At 39.6% G+C, this 22,759-nt stretch overlaps 1 protein-coding gene across 6 annotated transcripts in view; it reads right to left on the reverse strand.

Moving 5' to 3' along the window:
- Positions 1–22,759, reverse strand: part of snap91a (synaptosome associated protein 91a) — a 55,198-nt gene that overhangs the window by 13,745 nt on the left and 18,694 nt on the right. For 3 of the 6 annotated variants that reach the window (XM_044358799.1, XM_044358797.1, XM_044358803.1), the window contains 15 exons: positions 19,628–19,770; positions 15,751–15,826; positions 14,395–14,497; positions 13,737–13,830; positions 13,181–13,292; positions 12,258–12,364; positions 12,108–12,149; positions 6,654–6,715; positions 6,358–6,366; positions 5,729–5,741; positions 5,317–5,483; positions 5,094–5,188; positions 2,848–2,862; positions 2,286–2,504; positions 261–338 (listed from right to left, as the gene is read on the reverse strand). In XM_044358799.1, the coding sequence (XP_044214734.1) occupies positions 261–338; positions 2,286–2,504; positions 2,848–2,862; positions 5,094–5,188; positions 5,317–5,483; positions 5,729–5,741; positions 6,358–6,366; positions 6,654–6,715; positions 12,108–12,149; positions 12,258–12,364; positions 13,181–13,292; positions 13,737–13,830; positions 14,395–14,497; positions 15,751–15,826; positions 19,628–19,770 (1,335 nt within the window). The remainder of the gene's footprint in view (positions 1–260; positions 339–2,285; positions 2,505–2,847; positions 2,863–5,093; positions 5,189–5,316; positions 5,484–5,728; positions 5,742–6,357; positions 6,367–6,653; positions 6,716–12,107; positions 12,150–12,257; positions 12,365–13,180; positions 13,293–13,736; positions 13,831–14,394; positions 14,498–15,750; positions 15,827–19,627; positions 19,771–22,759) is intronic. The other 3 variants (XM_044358800.1, XM_044358798.1, XM_044358801.1) reach the window with 3 other exon arrangements.

A 22,759-nucleotide genomic window follows, 5' to 3' on the forward strand; every position in this document is an offset into this window, starting at 1 on the left:
TTTTACTGCAGTATTCACTGAGTGAATATTACGAGGAGAAGAGTAGTCGAGATGAGGGAGGAGGGTCCATGACTGGGGCATTAGAGCAGGATTTGGGGTGAGACAGTAGGCCCTGAGGGCAAAATGCCTGTTCTACTGTCTCCTACAGAAGCAGAAGCAGCTTTAATATAGTAAAAGCAACAGCTTTCACATTCACACACACACACACCCATACACTCACACGTGCACACACTTCCACAAAAAGCTTTCTTGTCACCCACCAGATTCACCAAATGCATCAGCAGCAGGGCCCAGGGCCACGGCAGCAGGACCGTCTCCTGGGGAAGGTGCAAACGCATCTATGGTATTGCAGACGAAAACAGCCGGAACGCAAACGCAAAACATAACACCCGGACCAACACACCCACAGACACATGGATGTTTAGAACAAAAGATGAGTAAACAGATGGAATGGACAGGGGACAAAAATGAGAGGTCAGCATCAGGAAAAAGCAGAGAATACAAGAAATATGCAGCCCAGTGACTGCAGTAATTCATCTGACTGTACCATCAGTCACATGAGAGGTTTTGGAGGGCTGCATAATGCTGCATTCAATGAGTGCACAACCTGTGCAGGCTTGTGAAATGAGGCAAGTTGTCACAAGTTACTTGTACTCTGTGACAAGAGGGAAAATGTCAAGTTCAGGGATGGACAAGGCAAAGTCTCTCTTTGACAAAAATACACAATTTGCTGTTTTTTAGTAGTCAAAAAGTCACCACTACTCATAAAAAAGTTAATGTTAAAATTAATATTAAAAAAAAACAAAATATCATTAAATAAAAGTGAGCTACTCATCATTGTGACATATTTATGAAACTGTTAGTAAGCCATTAGGAAGAAGGTCATTAAGGATGATAAACAGAAAAAACACATAGCAACATATCCCAAAAGTAAGAGTCATGATAGCAGATTAATTACACTGCATTTGGTTTATTGAGGTGCGACACAATGGTTGTGAAACACTCGGATGAATGCTCAAAGCATGTTAATGTCAAAACACATCAGTGTTTTGTGACAATTGCCCAGCGTTGAATAAACCTGCTGAAAAGCAATTAATCCACTAAACTGGCTCATATTTTTGGGATGTGCCACAAATGATTAAGGTTTTAGTTTCAGTGCAAAACAGGGTGTGTGGAAGCTTGACATCATGTCAGCACATTAGTGTGCACAGTGGCGACTGGGGACAAAATCACTGGGGATGTAAAAACATTAGATAAAAGTGAGGATATTGTTACGGTACCAGAAGATTCCCTGTGTTCCCAGTGCTCCCCTGCCTGTCTCTATCTGTGTTTATGTTTTCTTTGTGTGTGTGTGTGTTGGCGTGGGCGTCGTCCCCCTTCTCCTGGCTCTGCTCATCCTGCACAACTGTCTGAAATCGGCTCATCACCTCCCCCACTCTGCTCACCTGCCTCTCATCAGTTCATCAGCTTGCAGTATATCTACCCCTGCTCTTCACCCACTCTTGGCCAGATTGTTGTTTCAACCACAGTGGTAGCTATGATTCAAGCCCAATTTATTTTTTATTCCTAGTGATTCAGTTTCTTTGTGTCTTGCATGTTAACTTGTTTCTCTTGTGTCCCAGGATCATTACTTGCCTGCCTGTCCTCCTGCTTGTCTGTCTGTCAATAACTATCAAGTCTCCAATATATCCCTGCTTGCAACACTGCACCTCATTCGGTCCTGCTCACGCCGACACACTCCTCCATTACCTTGATTCAACCCTGCTGTCGCTGGATCCCCATTCCCTGCCATCAGCCTCTCACCAGATCTTTCCCTACAATAAAAACTCTTTTCTTACCACACATATCCCTCTCCATGTCCTGAGTTTGGTTCCCTTCTGTGTGTTCATAACAGATATAGACCAATCTGCCTAATTACAACTGTACTGGTGCTGGCTACTTACTGAATTGTCATACTGTCTATGTATATATGTTTTTATCAGGTTTAGCATGATTTCATGTTGCATTAATTCTCAAGGTGAGATAATTAATTATCATCTGACTAGAAAAAGTCTGTATGCTTTTCCAGTTATTCTATACAATTTAAATGATTTACAGTAGCACTCCTCATGAAAATAGTTGTATGCCATGTTTAGGGAGTGACACTCAAATCCCAATCCTGTCCAATACTACCGAAGGATACCTAACAAGAAATTACTAAATGATGACGGGGCTTGTTGCAGATAAGCAGGCAAGCCGCCATGCTGTGTATGTTGGTCTACATCCTGCCCTCTGACCACACTGACCTCCAAAAAGGTCGATGTCTGTGGCTGAGGTGGTGGTGAGGGCTGCGACAGGCAGTGAGGCGGGCGCCGGTGTGGCTGCAGCGGCTGTAGTAGCAGTAGCAGCAGCGGCTGTGGACGCAGCAGCTGCAGGGGCAGCAGCAGTGTCATCTGCATCAGCGGCATCAGACTCTCCTTCCGCCAGGAGAGCTTCAGAGGCGCTGTCAGTGGCAGCTGGAGTTGCTACACGGATAAACCCGACAATCCATACGCCACGACCCAGTCACAACCCCCAGAAGAGAGTAAAAGGAGGCGAAAAAATAGAGAAAAGAGGAAGACAGCAGTGTCAAAGAGACTGAAATTTAAAAAAAAAAAAGACAGGCTTTGTGTTTAGTGAGAGATCAGCTGTAGGATATAAGTGCTAAAGGTGAAAATCCGTTTATTTTTTGATAACTCAGCTTAACACAAAGACAATAGAGAACAATAGAGAATTTTTTTGTAGAAAGCCTAGCTGGATAGTGAAAAATCAAACGCCTGCAGACATTTTCATATTCAGCCTGTAGCAGAGTGATGTCAGGATACTCACCGTCAGCCAAGAGATCTGCACAACAGAAGAGAGACAGAGAGAGAGAATGAATGACAGTGTGTAAAGTAAGGAGATGCTCTGATGAAATTTAGAAATCTTTAAGCTTATACAGCTACAAATCTGCACGCTTATACACAACAAGCCAGACAAAACTAGAAATTCTCTCTTGTGGTTGTGTGCCTCCACCAACCAGTCAAGTTGCAATTTACATCCATGTCTCTTCAGACTCATTTAATATTATATAATATTATCATATCATACTTGTAGTGAAGACTTTGAAGGAATTTAACAAAAGGTATTAAGTGTATTTTCCTTGTATGTGTTCATATGCTTGGCCAGTAAAGCTGATTCTGATAAAACACAAAGTTGTAGGCCTGACAGTAGACAATGCTTCTTCACGTGGATTCTTCACACGCATCTTCAATGCGGCAGCACAGAAGATCTAAACAATCACCACAGTTTCAAGGTGGACACCCAAGATTAATGTCACCAATTCTGTATCCGACCAAATGTGAAATACGTTTACAATCTCCCCTTCTGTTCCTGAATTAAGGTGTTGAATAATGGCCCGAAGTGTTGTTACAGAACATTATGATGCTACAGTGTCAGTAACCTTGACCTTTGGCCACCATGTAAGCAGTTCATCCTTGAGTCCAAGTGGTTGTTTGTGCCAAATTTGAAAAAATTCCCTCAAGGCGTTCCTGAGACATCATGTTCACAAGAATGGGATGAACGGACAGACAACCCGAAAACATAGTGCCTCCTGCCATGGCTGTTGCGGGTGCACAAAAATCGTGTACTAATGGTAAAGCCCAATAGAGCTAAAAGGTCCTTGATGTAATTTAGGCTTTGAAAGGCTACATTTGGAATCTGGCCATCTTCAGTGTATCAGTGGAGATGTGGGGATAAACAGAGGGCATGCCAAAGAGCAACAGCAGCTTTATAATGGAAATGCTCTGTTATTCAAACCACTACAGATTGAACAAGTCAAATAAAAAACATAAAAGATAGTATCACTTCTTTAAAGGAATATATAGAGCATCTAAAAGATTAGTTTATTGTTTATTTTAGCTCATTAACTACAAATCAAATACACTTTATATTACTGCCAACCATTTTTTGAAGTATACCACACGTTTTTTAATTGATTTTCTCCTTCCTTCCGCTTTGGAAAATAGTTGGCAGTAATGTAAGAGTGTTTGCAGTTAATGGGATGACACATGCAAAACACTGGCAGGTGAATTTGACAGAATTTAAATGTGGTCCATCATTTAGTGGTATGTTATTCTGTAAGTAGATTCAAGTTAAGGTCAATCCGTATCTATTTTTGGCATAGCTGAAAACAGCTGTTAGCTAAATGCCTCCCCTGAACAATGATTGCCCAGTTATAGCTTAGCAACCATAATTAGGCTATGCAGACCCATCAAGCTTTGGATTTCTCCATGCTGTGGAGTGGCATGTAAATTTAAGGTTAGCATATGTAGCTAACTAGCTTACTACCTACAGTAGTAACCAATCATTTCTTCCAGGGTTACAGATTATGTTCACAACTAGCACATCCACTGTGTAGTATTTCACCACTGCAGGGTTGCCCGTAATGGATGCTAAAACCCTTTTCTCTTGTAACGTTGAAAGTGCAAACATACGTACTGTTTGAAAATGCGAACATGCAAATTAAGCAGCCAAATAGGGTTAAGTTAGATTGTATTAACAGTCTGATCTTGCATTTTTCATTATCATATTAGCATTACAGATCTGCACCTTAATGCAAGAAAAATACTTATTTCCATATCTTCTATCTACATGAATCACGGGGAGGATGCTGACATTTTGCCGACGACATACAGCTTTACTCTCAGTCTGGTACAACATCATATACGAAACCATCAAGTGCATATTTAAGACCCTTTTACAGGGTTCTTGATTTAAAACAGATAAGCTGGAAATGTTAAAAAGTCAGTTGGAGACAGCATTTTCAATCAATTCATGAAGTTAATGTTGTTTTAATTAGCTAGCTAGCTATAGGGTTACAGCTGATAAAATCTATTCCAGTTAAGAAGTTTGCTTTTGTCTGGCCTTTTGTTTCAAAAATTACTAAGAATTTCTAGTGAAAACTCCCACTGTTATCACATTAAACTGCATTTGTGCCATTTGAGAGTGGAAAGTTCGACAGGTGAATGCAACAATAACAAAGGGGGACAGGCCTTAGCAAACAGTCAATTACTGACAAAGCAGAATGTTCTCACCTCCCCATCCAGTCGTGGAGGAAGTCGCTGCAGCACCTCCTGCTGACGAGGAGGACATGGGGTCTAGATCCAACAGGAACCCATCATCAAGGGCACTACACCAAGAGAAAAAGAAAGAAGAGGGTGTGTTGACAGAGAGAGTTAATTTCTAATGTAATATTGATGCTCGGCTATTGATTCAGCCAAGTTCAAACACTCTGTAATATTGCTGAGTGACTCTTACTTGCTGGTGGTGGTGGTGATGGGGGCTGCTGCGGTGGGGGTGACAGAGGGCGGAGGAGGTTTGGCAGGCGGCCCAGGGCGAGCAGGGGGCCCGCCGGCGGCAGCAGGAGGTGCAGGCTTAGCTGGTGCAGCAGCAGCAGCTGGCGAGCTGTTGTTGGCTGTCGCATCCTGCCGCAGAGGAAGACCCCCGTTAACATGGTGACCAACACAGTTATGTAAGCTGATGTGATTCAACAATTTTTTAACACATGAATTCACAATGAATCCTCTCTGTAGTAGAAACTGTTAAGGATGATATTTTTACTTGTTCATATGCTGCTCTGTAAATATCCAACTTGACATTGAAAAGGGCTATATAAATAAAGATTATTATTATTATTACTACATAATGATTATAATAAAACATAGCTTACCTTGGTGGGCGATCTGCAAAAACAATGATAGCATATGAGTTAAAAAGCGTAATGATGTACACACTGAAACATGATTACTGTTACTGAGATGGGAGGAAAAATGACAGCTTAAGTATCACTTTGGTGTTTTCAGGCAGGCAGCATTTCAAAGCAATTCCATTAAGTAAACATTTGCAATTAATGGATCCACTCTGCACTGCTGAGTAATGGCATCTTGGCCCCAGCTCCACTTCAACAAAGCTTTACTTTTCAACATTACAGGCACAAAGGAAGAGGTGAATGGTTTGAATGGCATGCTTCTAAAGCTTTGTAGAAGTTGGGGGCTGATTGTAAAGGACAAATATATTAGTAATGACACCTCAAGCCAAGTCAAGACCTGGCATTGTATGTCAATGACAATAATGATGCAAATGATTTTAGGTCACAAAATATAGAAGTACATCTTGAACAAGTCTTTAATACACAACAATATTGATGTCGGTGGCTTGTTCAGATGTCATTTCTATAGAATCACTGAAAACTGTAAACTGATAAAAGAGAACGAAAAATTAAATTAAAAAAAAGTTTTGACTACAAATGATGTCAATTAGTATTTACGAGTTCTATTCCTGTTGACAGACAATACTTACTTATCCTCTCTTAGTTAGATAAAGATAAGAGGAAATAACATGTTAGAGAAGCAACAGACAATAATAGAGACATAGAGTAGTTACTGATGAACTACAACTGATAAAAGATCAAACTGGCCACACAGAAAGACCTTAACTCTTCTGAAAGCACCAAACATATCCAGGTGCATGTTGGCCTGACAAACTATCCTGGGCCAAAATCACTACAGACATGGCTAAACCATTGAACTACAGGATCACTGATGCTTCAGCTCTGGTAAACAATGAAAAACACCAGTTAGGGATTAACTACTTACGGCTTCTTCCCCTCCAGAGTGTTGAGGTGGGTCTCCAGGGACTCCAGAAGACTTTCCGGGGCCTGCAGAGTGATACAGAGAGGCTACTACAACAAGGACTACTACTGTTATCAACACTAGCTCACATGTTGAGTATGAGAGGATGGTGATACTGATTACACTCCAGAGAATCACAGCAGAGGACTGTGGACAACAAAATCAAATAAAAGCCCTGGTCATGCATTCAGTAGGATATGTCCTGCAGTGATACAATACCATGAGACACCCAGCAGACATTACAAGACAATATACTGTTTAATGTGTCTGTGAGCATTACAGCATTACATTAGCACACACATAGAGCTCTTGTAAAGCTACTGCAAAGAAACCAGTTAACAGGTTAAAGGAATTATTTGAGGTGAACTAGTCCTTGTAAAAAATGTAAACACTGGTTTCAGAAAATACACTTCCACACAGATAGCACATGGGTCAATATACTGTAACATTTATACATTTCTAGTTTATTTCTACCAATTACCCAGATTAATCTAATCAACATTGACCTGACAGCCCTGACTTTCAGTACTGGTTCTTCTTTATTCATCTCTGAATGCACTGCTTCAAAGTTCAGGGTTAGATTCACTGTTTATATGCTATATATATATTTATATGTGAAATTATCCTCAATTATTTTCTTACTTTTAACTGCTAAACCAACCATGTACTAAAATCCACATGCCAATTATAGAGCAATAACAACTGATCGCAAATTGCAAAAAATGAAGCATTTACACTAAAAAAAATATGCTATCCAAAATACTGGCAAAAATTAAATATGTTTGTCCAAAAGTTTAAAATCCTGGCATGACTCATCCAACTGTAATTAATCAATCACACCACAAACATTCTTCTTTCTTCACAGTATTGCAAAATTGCGTCCTTCATTATGTAACCTGTCCTAGAATTCATATTTTTTTTTTATGTTGAACTGTTCTGCAACACTTGATATGTCTTCTCTTTGCAAATTCTTATGTACATGTATGATGAATTACTATATAAATACACCTGAGGTGACTTGACATAAAAGAACATGACCAGTTAACATCTGTTAACTGCTTTAAAATATAAGTACTTTGATCAATTGCACATTCCAAATGTAACACAGGAAATGGAACAATGAGAGGGGGATAAAGCAGGATATAAAAATAACAATTAATAATAAAACAGTAACAGAAGAAAAACGTTTAATCTTCATGCTAACAGAGAGAACTGTCAGTCAGCCACGATGCAAAACTGCATTCTCAACCAGGCTAATGGGACATTATCACTTCCCAACATGCAGTAAAATGGATATTACAATATCCATCAAGCTTATTAAGAGAGGTCACTCAAGCAATGAAATAAGTCACTAATTCACTTTCCTTGATTCCCTGCTCCATGCCCTTGATCTATCAATTCAGAGCTGTCTAGTTTATTACCCTAAAACTTTGAGAGACCAACAAGGCAGAGAGACTGATAAATGTTTTGTCTTGGCATTGAGAGGAATGACTAGACAGTTTATCATCCGTAGATTTTTAAGTGTCTGTCCTCACCGCCAAGTACAAAGGAGGCTATTCCGCAGATAAAGGACAAACATAAGAGCTCTATTACTGCAATGTTTAGACATACAAGGAGGCCAGTGTAAAAGCTGCAGAACCATCTCCCTGTGGATGTGACAGCAACAAGCCTCCAGGCATATGTTTACAATATTATCTGATATGACTGACACTGCAGATTATTTTCTGCATCTACTCACTGCTTGAAAAATAACAGCATGCATCTGCACCTGAGTGATGACATAACAACACGGCTACAAAGACAGAGAGAATGTAATATTATTCTGTCTTATTTGTGCTGATGTAATGCCTCCTTGAAGAGATGAGAGCAGAAATTGGTACCTCCCTGGTTTCAGGGATGTTGGAGATTATAGTTTGCTCTTCTGGACACATTATTTGCATTTTATTTTCCATACAGTAAAGAGGGGGGTGTGAAGATTAATGATCCTATTCTGCTAATTTATAATAATAAATACTAATAAGAAAAGTGGCACCATTTTTTTCAAATATAGTCACAAACCTACTATTTATTCATTGTTTATGTTATCAGGCTAACACGTAGAGTTTTAAAGTCTTTCCTTGAAAACAACCAGAAATAATTTTGTGAAATTAATTTTACCACAAACACCACACAAAGAGCTCAGCTTTATGCTAAAATCCAATCAGCATATTAACAGTGTCAGAATCAGCTACAGGACTGTGAGAGTTGAAACATGTCCAGATAATATCAATATATCAGGAATATTCAGAAGACTAATTCAACATATTTGTAAGACTTACATTTAAACAGAAAACCATCACTAAAGAGGCAAAGAAAACAAAATGTCTCCATAGGTAGTACATCCGAATGTAATGTTGCTGCAAGACATATTACATTTTGAGAAGCTTTATCAGGAAAAGCTCTTTTTCTACTGCAATAACTCTGTTCACCTACAAGTAAAGCCCACAACTGAATGCAACAAGTATAAACACAGCCTGTGGAGATTGTGTCTGTTGCTGTTATGCTTCCTAGAACTTGCATGTAAAATGGATTGAAGGAAAGTAGATATACAATTTAAGTGAAAACACACTCAAATAACTCCTTAAAGTAATGTTTTACATTTTGAGAAATAGGTTTATTTACTTTCTTACTGAGAGTTAGATGAGAAATGAAATGGCATTTGCTTTGCTGTTGGTCATTGTGTGTTGAGCCAGTCCTACTGAACTCAGTGTTACACTACTCAGAGGGGAGGAAGGGATGATTTTTGGAGGAAAACCTTACTTTTCTTCAGGGTAAACCGTCCAAATGGTACAAAAAGTAGCTCAAATTATCACAAGTTGCCCAAAGAATGTATTAAAAAGTAGCCCAATTTGGCAGACAGTGCTGGCATCACTGCCTGCTTACAAGCAAAAACAGTCTTTTTGCTAAACTTTACTAATGGCCTGCTGGCCTGCTGGCCCGATTTATATTTAGCGTACAGATAAGAGAGTAGTATCGATCATCTAATCTAACTCTGTTTAGTGAATAGAGGTATTTCAAAATGTCCAACTATTCCCTTTAAGGGGCTGAGCATGTTTAATTTCCTTTAATCCTCCTGTTATCTGCAGGTCAAATTTGACCCATTTTTAAAAAGTTTTTATATCAGAAATATGGGTTTCTTTCATCTAATTGCCATAAAATAACATGGATGGTTCAATAGTACGCTTTTTGCAAATGAAATTAATGATCACTGCTTTCATTGTATTGTGGTGTTTTATTCAAATTTATAGCATCTGTTTTCCCGGGTCAAATATGACCCAGCCACCACTAGGTGGTGCACTGGGGCAATGTGTCACACTAATGTGCTTTCCAGCAGATGAACACACGCACGCACACATGCGCACACACACACACACACACACACACACAGGGACTATTTCTTTTCTAATTCATAATCCAGATGAACTGAAATTATTCTTTAAAGTTACAGTTTTAAAAAGTTGAAAAAGTTTTGGGTTTTTTTATGCTTTTTTGTTCTTTGTTTGCTCATTTGTGAATAAAATTGCATTGATCAATTTTGACCTAGGAATATTATGGCTAATATTTGACATATACCAGTCTGTGATAATCCATATTAGCTCATAATTTCTGTTTATTTTACTCGAAAACGAGGTATAATTTCATTTAAATGAAAAATCGTCTATTGACCATGAATTCCAAATAGAAGTGTAAATTTGTGGTAATGAGTTGGAATGAAGTTAGCTAAAATAGTATAACACAGAATTGGTTGATAATTTATACTTTATGCTTTGTAAAAAGTCAAACCAGACCACGTCAATTTTGACCCAGGAAGACAACAGGTGTCATTATGTGCTGCCATTAAAAAATTTGAAATGATTTCAAAACAGTATGCTGACTAAACTTTGATTTATATCAGTATATGATAATCCATCGACATATGTTTCTGTCAAAATCATTTATAATTTCTGCCTTTTTTTTAACTAAAAAGAGGTATGTCATGTAAATGAGGTCTAGTGACCATAAATTCCAAAAAGAAGTGAAAAACGTGATAATGAGTTGGAATGAAGTTGACTAAAAGGTCTAACACATTATTGGGTGATAATTTATACTTTATGCTTTATAAACAGTCAATCCCAACCGGGTCAGTTTTGACCCGTGAGTACAAAAATTGCACGGTTGACAGGAAGACATTTTATAGCCACAAACCAAGTGAACTAATACACTAATACTAATACAGTTAGCCTTGACTCAAGCTAGTCTTGCAACTGTCCTTCAGTAGCAGGTTTGCAAGCCTACAAAGCCAACAAATCCCTTGATATGAATTTCTGAATTTGACTGGTTCAGCAGATATAACATCCCACATCCATATTCAAATACTCTACAATCAAAGTGTCACACATTACAGTATGTTTGATTTGGCATAGTGTAGATCTGTTTGAATAAAATCCTCTACCATTACCGCTCCAGTAACCTATCAAGCCAATCAGACAGCATAACAGCATGCTCTTCATGCAAGTCATCCATACTGTCACGTCTGAAAGGATAACCTTGGCTGAAGAGTTTCCACAACAGGACAGTTCTGATTCAGGAACCAATAGGAGAAATCTGTTTTCTCATCCTTGGAATCATTTATATTGTTCAGTACAAAACTCAGCAATCCGAAAACTCAAAAATAATCTTTACAATGACTTTGTAGCTGTCATGGAAACTCTGCTGTACATTTCCAGGATGACAGTCTGCTTTTATACATTTGTTGAGCTAAAACTATGTTTAGCTCAGAGTCTTAGCAGCGGACAACAGTCGCCTGGTCAGCAGCATTGCTCAGCATATCACAGCTTATCCAATTGTCTCGTCCAGTCACATCATCCCACTTCATCAGAGCACCTGATGTCTGTCTGCTGGGTGTGCACTCACTGTGCAGTGTGCTTCAATTCAGTGCACTCAAAGAGAGTTCAAATGTTGACCTTCCCTATGCTGTTTGTTTCCAAAAGCTAGCTCTGTGCACTACTCGCTACTCACACTCTCAGCCTGAATGATCAATCTGCATCTCTGGAAGTGAAAAGAGAAGGGGGCATAGTGACTGTCAATCACCAAAGAACCACAGCTCATTGGCTGCATGGAGAATGGAAGTGGCACTGAGGTACAGTGGGATACGCCTCCTCTTTACAGCGAAGGACCTGTGCAGCTGTTGGTGATTATAATCAAAAGGGGAGCAATCATGGTGAACACAGCAGGAGAAACATAGATGATAGCTTTATACATTCACACTACATGCAACACAGTTAGAAAAAAAACACTGACATGCTCTGGTAGTATACAGCTTTAAAATACTTCACAAATCAAATATGAACTTATTGAAAATAAATAAAGGTAAGAAAAAGTCTGGACAAGCATTCTTACCTGAGTGAGTTCAGGTATGTCATTTTTGTCTATTCCCACTTGCTGTAAAAAAAAAGGAAAAAAAAAAGACAGTGACATTGTGAGCTAAGACATTGTGACATTGTGACATTAGCTGCTAAGTAGCTATGCATGATGTGCACAGCAGGTTACCTCAGCAATTTTGAAGAATTCAGAAACCCGAGTCATTCGTGTCAGGAATCTCTTGTATATCTCCAGCCCATCTTTACACTGGCTTCTCTTCATCTGGAAAAATTTCTCTGAAACAGAGGTCATGAAATGTCAGTCTTTATCCCCACAACTTAAAGGCTAAGTCTGGTGAAATTCTATATTTTTCTTTTTGTCAACAAATCCCATAAAATCCCCAAAACCAACAATGAACTGACAACAAGTACTGGCTATGCAGGCAAAGCCTGATACAGCTAAATCCTCTGTACCATAGAGCTCCATTGTTGTCCAAAAACTAAAAACACATCATTGTACTAGGTGACATGTTTCTTCATTACCATGAGCATGAGAACTGTGGTTTATTTTGAGTTGATCGCACATACACCCTTCTGCAGCTTTAACTGCCCGCTAGTGGATCACATCTGTGGCTGAAAATAGTCCCAAATGCACTTTTGCTCCAACTTGAGTAGCTTTTTCTAAAAACTAAAGTGCTCAGCTTTTTCATAAAATAACAGAGCCTCTTTTTTTCAAGATTATCCCTTTATTGGATAACTGACAGCATAAAGACAGACAGGAAACAAGGGGAAAGAGAGAGGGGCATGACATGCAACAAAGGTCCCCAGCTAGAATCGAATAGTGACATTGTGATTAAATGGACACATTTGTGACCCATTTTTAAAGGTTTCTGCCCTCAGTGGAACAAATGGGATTGAGACTGAGTGCCAAAGACAGTGTAGGGAGGTTCGAAAGTACTGAGAGACACACCAACACATTGTTGGTTTTGAGATTTGTTAACAATAAGGAAAATATAGAATAACGCCATCCTTATCTTTCAAGAATTCTTTACTTGTATTCATTTATTGTATCGACGATGCTGTGATAAAGTGAAGTGATTTTTCTTTCTGTACCTAGCAGGTTGATGATGCCGTCATTGTAGCAGGCATATAACTTAATCAGATCTTTGAAGAGTAGGAGAAAGCAGGCATTTATCACGCCATTGTTCAGCTCCTGTGGATGTACCTGTCAACACAAACACATTAGACAAGTCAAAGTCTATTTGGTTTTGAAGAACAGAAAGTGTACAATTGTACCAAAAAAAAAAGATGTGACTGTTGAATTCTGATAAATCAAAATATATTCAGACAGTTCCAGTAGCATATACCCTGGCCCGGACACGGTATATATAAACTACACACTAAGGATTAAGAGGGTTGAATTCTACACCATTGATATCCATGTTTTGTTTCTCTTATAGAAGACCACACATCAGTAAATAATTCAACCCTCTAATAAGTGTTCTTCATGTGAAATTGGCTGTGGTTGACATTTCTTTGAAAATCCTCCCACAACACTAAGCTTTGTTAAACCCAGTTGGCAGCTTTTTGTTCTTCACTGTGTTTATCCCTCAGCAAATTCATTAACCTTGCAAAGTCACATTGCTCCCTATTAGCGAGTGTCACTCACTTCGAAATCCAGCAGTGCGTCGATCTGGCTCTGCAGGGTGGGCATTCCTTTCAGCAGCTTCTCTACTGACATGGTCCTCATCACTCCCTCAGCTCTGAGACAGATAGGGAAAAGAAAGGGGCAGTGGAATGGGAGAATTAAGCAGCGGTTTTTCTGAAACCAGACATTAAACCCCCTTTAATAATTGGGAACAGCCATGGTCTAGTAACCAATGTTATTAATCCAGCAGCTTGGACTGAAAGGGTCCCATATGCTGTCTGTCTGTCAACAGAGAGAATACCTGTCTGCACCTGTCACGAACATAGTATCCACCAACATGTCTGATCTCTATTCAGTAGTCTGCGTTTGTATTTTTCATTGCCAGTTTATGTAGCCAAGGGGACCTTGTGTCTGCCAGCAAAACAGAGCCGTCCACTCTCTGAGCATGAGTAATACCCGACTCTGCATTCATCTCTGCTCTCAGTCCACCTGTACAGATATGCACTTGGCCCGACGCCGGGCTGGAGGTAGCTGAGTTCATCCCACGCACTACCGGGACCCCTGAGGAATGTGTCTTATTCTGAGGGCAAGTACTGTAAGAAGGGGACATGTTCTGATCCCAGCTAAACTAACAAAGCATTGTTACTATAGCAGTGTCATAAGAAATGAGAAATTGTACCCTTTCTTGACTCGGCCAAAGTCGAAAGCCATCTGTCTGTAGGCGAAGGCCTTCTCATTGAGATAGCGGCTGTAGCGTCTGATAAATGTGGACATGTCATAGCCTGAGGAAGACACACACACACACACATTAATTAAACACACACTCTCCAATGTTAACTCAGTGCAGAGTATTAGCAGTGTCTTACGAGATTTACAAACAGATAACAGTGTACAGTCAAGTTTCAGAACGTCACATATAATTGTCATAAGTCTTTGCATGGAACACCTGTGACAAATAAAAGATTAGTTCAACATTTGGGGGAATAAACTTAATAACTGTCTTGTCGAGAGTTATTTGAGGGGATCATACCACTCTTGTGTCTCTTGTGTGTACGTTAAAGGAAGCTAGAGCCAGGAGTTAGCTTACATTAGCTTAGTATGAAGACTGGAGCCAAGGGAAACAGCTAGCATGGCTTTATCCAAAAAAACCCACCTACCAGCACCTCTAAAGCTCACTAATTAACATGTAGACTAGACAGACTAGCTGTTTACCCCTACTTTCAGTCTTTGTGCTGAGCTAATCACCAGGTTGTAGCTTCATATTTAACTGACAGAAATGTGAGCGGTATCAATCTTCATCTAACTCTCTTGTCTGAATGATAAATATGAAGCTACAGCCAAGACACGAATTAGCTTAGCTTAGTTTAAAGAATGGAAGCAGGGAGAAACAGCTAGCCTGGCTCTGTCCAAAGGTAAAATATCTAAAGCTTTAGAGGTGTTGAAAGTGAAGGGTTTTGATAAGATTAAGTGAATTAGCACATTTTCCAAAATGTCAAACTATTCCTTCAATAATAAGTACTTTAACAAAGAATTTTGGTTTGATGTAATCCTGATTGTAATCTAGTGTGGATTTGAAAATGTCTTAAAAATGTAGAATTTGGCTCTCTAAACAGATACTCCAGTCGCCCTAGTGGGTAAAATGTCCATGACAACAGGCTGTGAACCTGGTCTTTATCACCATGAGAGACCGCATTAATTTCCATGGAGATGGGTTTAATTGAGGGGAGAAGGGATTTGTGAAGCTGCAACTGAGAGGTGAACAGAGGAATGGTCAGGTCTGATTGTAACATCCAAGCTTATTGCTGTTGTTGTACTTATTGTAAGTGCTTAAAAGCATCTGTTAAATTAATGAGCAGTATTAAATTAAATGAACTAAATTGAAAATGTTACAGAGAGAGAAAGTGAAGCACAGAAATAAACAAAATTAAGGAAAATATAGATGAGAGGATAGAAAGAAGCCCGTGTCAGGAACCAGGGTTGAAAGTGATGCAGGGTTCATTTGGCCATAAGCAGAAAGAAAAGAAATACCACCTACCGTGAGAGCCAGTTTTGTCCAGGAAGTTGCTGAGGTTGAACAAGGTGTTTCTTGAGGCCAAGAACTGCAGGAATCTCTGCAAGACAGGACAAACACACAGAGTCAACAACTATCTCATTTGGCCACGCACTCGGCAGAAAATGTGGTTAAATGCATCTAATTTTGACAAATGCAGTAATATCTTTTGTTGAGTTAATATTCTTAATTAAAACGTTGGCTGAAAAGTAGCTCTTCAGCAGAGAAGTGGTTGTAAATGAATGCAAGATGTGGAAAAAAACTGTTCACATTTAAAACATTATGATGCCTTGTTAATGGCATCCTTAGTGTAGTGGATAGTACACATCAACAGAACTGGGTAAAATAACTTCCTATTAGTTGCTATTAATTGAGAAATAAACATACATTACAAATTGAAAGGTTCTGAATAAACGCATTATATCTCAGCAATGACAGCATATTATATTTTCATTATATTTTTTCTGCTGAGCTTAACACTAAGCACAAGGATTCTGTCCTAACTCACAACTCTTCACCCATGACTGCACATCCACACACAAAAACAAACTCATATTTAAATTTGCAGATGACACAACAGTCATTAGTCAGGTCGACAACGATAAATCTTCAAATCGGCAGGTGGTTACCGGTTTAGTTATCTATGGAGACACCCCAGCATTGAGTCTCTGTACACCAAAAGTACGGGCCATGCTCCCACACCTCCTTCATCCTGGACACTCACCTGCCAGAATACTAAATACAACTTAAGGCATCACAGACCAGAAAGTCTCATAATCCACCACAGCAGGTTCAGCAGAGCTTCCTCCTGTTTGCAATAGCACGATTTACCACGGACATTCAGGATGAAGAAAGGTACTCCAAGCCCACAGCCCATCTGAACTCATAGTACTTCCCCTGACCCCTAATGCACACTACACACTGAAGAACAACCTTAAATTACCTAAAGGCATCACAAGCAGTGTATAAATTAGATATTAAGGTATTTTTATCTCTATATTTCCTTCTATTCCTTCTATCTTCCAGATGTGTGTTTCTTCTTTCTTTTTACTTACTAGTTTCTGTTTTTTTTCCTCTAAATGACTGGGAGAACAATCCAAGAATCCAGTGTGCTTTACTGCTACATGAATTATAAGAAAAGAATGTTTGATGTTCACAGTCATCTCTAAGGAGCTGTTCAGCACTTTCAGCAGTCTACAAGAAACCTGTGAAACTGCCTGTAGCAGAGAACAGAATTAATATAAAAGGTGTGATGCTATCCTCTTTCTTCAGTGATTAGAGAGAAATCCAGCATTAAAGGAGCAATGCTTCAGCCTCCACGAGTGGGAGGGTGTGAATATAAATTAGATACATGGAGAACACCGGGAAATGGAGCACAATAAAGACAAATAGGCTCCCTCTGCAGCCTTGTGAGTAAAAGCTGACTCCAGTGACACATGTGGACGTGAAGAACCGGCGAGCTACACATTTCCTCCTCTCCTGCCTTTCTTCTCTCTCTGAGCTAAGCCAAGTTAGTACTCTCTCTATGATCATTAGGGACACTACAACAGCAAAGCTCTGGCTCTCACACACATTTATGACGCTGTTCCCTTAAGCTTTTGTGCCCATATCATATATGTAATAGTACAAACATGGAAAAGACACAGTGACTTCATGACATTATCCACACACAAACTGAGCTTATCAGTGAAATGTGTGTGTGAAGGGTCTCAGTATTCCATTGTGGCCCATGGTAACACTATTCTTATTGGTTTAGTATAATATAGTATTCTCATTCTCCATCTATCAAATATTTCCACACTCTTTTCCTTCTCTCTCTTGCTTTTCTGCCTTAATCTCCTGCTCTTCTGTATTTCTGTGGCAGCTTGGCAAATTGGAATGTTATCCCTTGTTGCCCATTCAGAGCTTTTGCCTTTCTTCAGCTATCAGGACATAAATTGGGTCAGGAGGTCACGGGACAGAAGGCAAGTGCCATGGCTAACTCCAGAAGTGCTGCTGAGTTAAAGCAAAAGTGGAGTTTTAAAGGGCACCGTTCAGTGCCTGACACACATGGCCAATGGTGCAGAGAACCTGCACCTGGCATTGAAATAATGCTGGAAAACGTTACTCATAAGGTCAACTATAAATATGCTTGAACAATCATGAGCTATTCTGTCACTGAATATATTTTTGTATATTTTTATACTTTTTTAAATAGCACACAGTCAGTTTCACAGATATTAGCTTAGAATCCAGTTTTCTCTTTTAATTTCCCTTTAAGTAACTTTAAATCTGCATTAGTTGGTTTTATGGCCACTTATAGCCTGTACAGTAAGCTGTAAACACAATGTTAACATACCACATTATCACTTTTTAAAGTTGTTATGGCGAATCACAGACAGTATATGAAGACGGACGGCGAGTCTCCACTTCTGCCGCTATGCAAAAATGAAGCCAAAATATCTTGTTTCAGGGAGCTGTCTTCTTGCTTGTGTGATGTCATTTGCAACCTTTGCAGTCAAGGTGTGATTTGCCGGGGTATATGGTGAGGATTTCCCCCCCTCTGGTCTATATATCCCTGCCTCTGCTGAGTTTTTTTATCCCCAGTTGGGACAAGAATATAACCCCCTTGTAGATTCATGCTGCTTCACCCACAGACCATATAAAATATCTAAAATAAAAAAAATCGAGGTAAAGCACTGCAATGTGAGAACAGTCTATGGCGCAAACAACAATAAACTCAGATATGGACTTTCATTGTCAGCGCTGGCGTTTGTGTGACAATAAAGATGGCTAAGTGATGATGCAGTAAATGGAGCAGAGGTTGCCTCCTTCCCTGCTCAGAGATTTGCAGAAATGTGAGTAGAAGAGGGGTGACACATCGCGGATGACCCCTCCACAGAAAAGCATAAAAACAAGACAGAAGTCCATCATCAAAGCAGACTGTTTTCTTAGTCTAACATGTAGGCATCTACTGTAGCCTATTTATTTTTATGATGACGGCATTGTACATTACCTTTTCACCTTTACTGCACTAAAATATAAACAAAGTTAGTAACTAGCTGGTGAACATAGCAGAGCATTTAGCAGCAAGAGCCAGAATTTTTTCTTAGGAGATGTTGGAGACCAAACCTGATCTAAATGGAGAGTTAGTATTGGACTTACATTCATCAGTTGGCCTGAAACACGACTCCAAATGAATGCTAATCTTGTATTATGTCTGCTGGATGTATACAGAAAATTGGCAACTGTGTGATAACACATTTGCCACATAGGCTACGTTTACACTGCAAGCCTTTGTATTGATAAGTGCAGCTTTAATGTATATGATATTTTTACAGTGTGAGGTATTCAACCCTAAGACGTGTTTTGTAAATGTAAAATAAAGTTCTGTTTATGTTTCTGGGTTTGAACAATGTTTGGGTTTGAGATTGTAACAATGAAACTGACTCATCGATTGGTGGGCTTGAAGAGGTTCGAATATGAATTCCCAGAGTTCAGGTCAACAGGAATTACTTTTGTGTTTTGACATAACAGAACCATTGTAAAATGTAACTGTGATATGATTATACTGATGAGGTATTTCCACCCTTTTAGACAGATGACATGGCTGAATGAACAGAGATCAAACAGTAATGTGTGCTCATATCCATGACAGGTAATCTGTGTGCCCAATATGATGTGTTTTTGAGCAAGTATTTGTATGTCTACCTTTCATCTTGTGTTTTTATCCAGAGAAAAGTCGACCAAGCACACATGCCCTTGCCCAGCACTGCCCTACTTTGCATCTGACAGCTTTCCAGTACAACCAGTTGTCTTTACTGGGTCCGTAGACCAGCTCAGGTAGAAGAGGAAAAATACTAAGTGTGTATTATAAGCTCACCTCGTTGCCATGCACCATGAGGTGGTGTGTGGTGATCAGGGCTTTGAAAACCACCACCCAGCTGGCGTTGCCAGCCCTCTCCATCAGTGTGTCAGCCATCTGGGGGACGTTCACATTGGACTCCTGGGTGGCCTGGATCAGGACTGGGAAGCAGAGAGAAGAGGAAGAGGCGGTCAAATGATGGATATTAGCAGGGAGGAGATTCAGTGCAGGTACAGCTTGTGCTGGAAACCTTTTGTTCAAGTAATGACAGCATGAACAACTGCAGGGATGGTGGAAGAGAACAGATGGTTAAGAAAACAACCAGGAGTGTGCTAGAGTAAATGCCATGCAGTGGACCTGAGTCTGGGTTTTGCTGCATTTCACAGCCACACTCTCTTGCATCCTAATTTTCACTTCAATTCACCATATTCTTTCCCTTCAGCAGTGTTCTCTCAAAAAAAGCAAAGCATCTGCAAATGGAATGAGATATTTTCACTCGCTTTCAATGTTAATCTCTTTATTTTAAGACTTTCCTAGCAAAGTATTCCTTCTCATTTTAAGATATTGTTACCTGTTTAAAGAAAGGCACCAGCTGCGGAGCTGTTGCAATAATTTACCGCCTGTTGACAGGATTCTGTGCTAATAGTCCACAAACTGTTGGTCTGGACTGGTTTTCTGGGCCGATAGTAGTTTGTTCTATTGGTACGGAATGGGTTTCCAGAATTTATTGTCGGACCTCTGGTAGACCACTAACTAAACATTTTTAATGTCATGTTGGGCATTTTAGTGCTATTAAACAGGACATCTTTACCTCCTTTTACTGTTTTAACCCAAACCATGATCTTTCCCTAACACTAACCAAGTGGTTTTTGTACCAAACCTGACCATTTTCACCCAAACCATGGGAAGGATTGGCATGTCACCTGCAAGCAAAAACAATCCTCCGTTTTGAGACAATTTAAATGTGATCACGTGATCTTGCACAATCAATACCAATGCATATGTGTAATAATTCTGTACCAACAAGAAATGACTATTGACATGGAGGAATCTGTACCAATAGCCACTTCCATAAAGAAAAGGATTGCAGCAATAAACCATATTATAATCATTGAATACAACTTCATTGGGAGGTTATGTGTTGGTCCATTTGCAGGGTCCAGCATCTGTCTAGAAGTGTTCATTCCTCGTACTTTGTCAAACAAATGCCAATTTAGGAAGTAGCAGACTAATCTGTGCAAGCAAGAGGTAGTTTTATAGTTTTATCATCAGAATTGCTTCAGGAAGCTGCCATTTTCCATCTTCATGAAATGTATTTAGATGAGTGCTTCACATTATGCCACCACTGCCGGGTGTGAGTCACACTGACTGCTGCTTTGTTCGTTTTTGCAGCCAGCCATTAATACCAGCAGAGGCAGAGGCAGAAAGAGAGTGGAATATTCCACAGCAGAAAGAGACAAAGAGAAACTGAAATGGAAGACAGGATCGCAATGAGAATCAGACATTCAGTCATATAGATGATATACCAGCAGACAGACAGTGCCAAAGAAACATAATAAGGTTTTTAGAGACTGGTTTGTTGGTCAGTTTACCCATTCAGCAACGAGAACCTAGGTAATACCAAGATAATCCTTTTTTTCATCCAATTTTGTAGATTAGTGATTTCAGTAATCCACGTTGATGATTAAACTTATTCTACGGTGATGAACAAAATGGATCATTTTCCTTTAGAAATATCGCTTATGAAACAATCTGCACAGCTAAAGCCATGTGTTCCATGTTGTAATAATATACGTAAGTGGATTGTTGTATAATCTTTAAAAGTTACTAAAGCCCTCTGGTGTGCTTATAGTTCACTTCATGGGGAAAAAACCCTCCAAATGTCAGTGACAGAACAACAGTATGTCAATATATTTGTATTAACAATGGATCAAATGACTATGTGCAATATAAACTTGATGGCTCGTAGTGATGAACATACAAAGAGTTATCACACAACTCTGCAGGTCTGCTCAGCTTTACGTAGCATTTTAGCATCTCTCAGTACTGTTTTGTTTGTACTGTTCTGGTTTAGACTTTCAATGCTCTAATCCAGCAGCAGGCAGCTGTTTTCTGTGACAAAGCTTTGATAAAGCAACTGTATGCTATTTGTCAATGACCAAGCAGCAAACAGACAGTTAGCGACTAGCTGGTGAACAAAGTGGACCATTTACCAGCTAAAGAGCCAAAACAGTTTAAAGGAGGGTGAATAGGGTGACTTAGATTAATCGAGCGCAGAAACACAACTCTACTCGCAAGCTACTAAAGCTGGCACCAAATGGACAAAAAGTCAAATTAATGGTGCTTTAATTTAAAAATGCACTAACATACAAGCTATATTATGAAAACCACTAAGACATTTTGATTAGCAAAACAACCTTTAAACATGAAAAGCTTAAAAAGCTTAGGGCATCTTGCTAATACCCAGAAAATTTAAGAAATCTTAGCTCCTTCCCCCTGTTCACCAGCATCTGTCAGATAACAATAACAGGAGATCCATTCACTGGATTAAGCTTTCCTCCATGGCAAACCTCCGGGCACATATTCAGAGACAGTGTGAGGAATGAGATAAGTGGGTGTGTACGCACAGTGATGGACGGAGTAGGAGAGAAAACATGACTGGTGTCATTTTAAAAGGTTTGATTCAGCAGAGCAGGGCGTGTGCAGAGCAACTATTATTGAGTCCTGTGATTCATTAATAGTGTCATATCCATGTCTGTTCATTCACTGCCAACAGGGAGGCAGCTGAGAGGTGTCTATTGAATTTTCCTCCATGGCATGGAATATAGACTAAATGCCACCTCCTGTGGCTCAGGAGGTAGAGCTGGTCGTCCAATCAGAAGGTCGGTGGTTCGATCCCTGGCTCCTCCAGTCCGCATGTGTCCTTGGACAAGATACTGATCCCCAAATTGCTCCCAAGGGCTGTGCCATTGGTGTGTGAGTGTGTATGTGAGTGAGCATTAGAAACATTCTTGTAAAGCAGCTTGAATAGAAAAAAAAAAAAAGCATGATATCGCTCCTGTGAACAGGTTGGCACCTTGCTTGGCAGCCTCTGCCATCAGTGTATGAATGTGTGTGTGAATGGGTGAATGTGGCATGTATTGTAGAGTG

This window comes from Thunnus albacares, chromosome 8, assembly GCF_914725855.1.
Source record: "Thunnus albacares chromosome 8, fThuAlb1.1, whole genome shotgun sequence".
NCBI lineage: Eukaryota > Metazoa > Chordata > Actinopteri > Scombriformes > Scombridae > Thunnus > Thunnus albacares.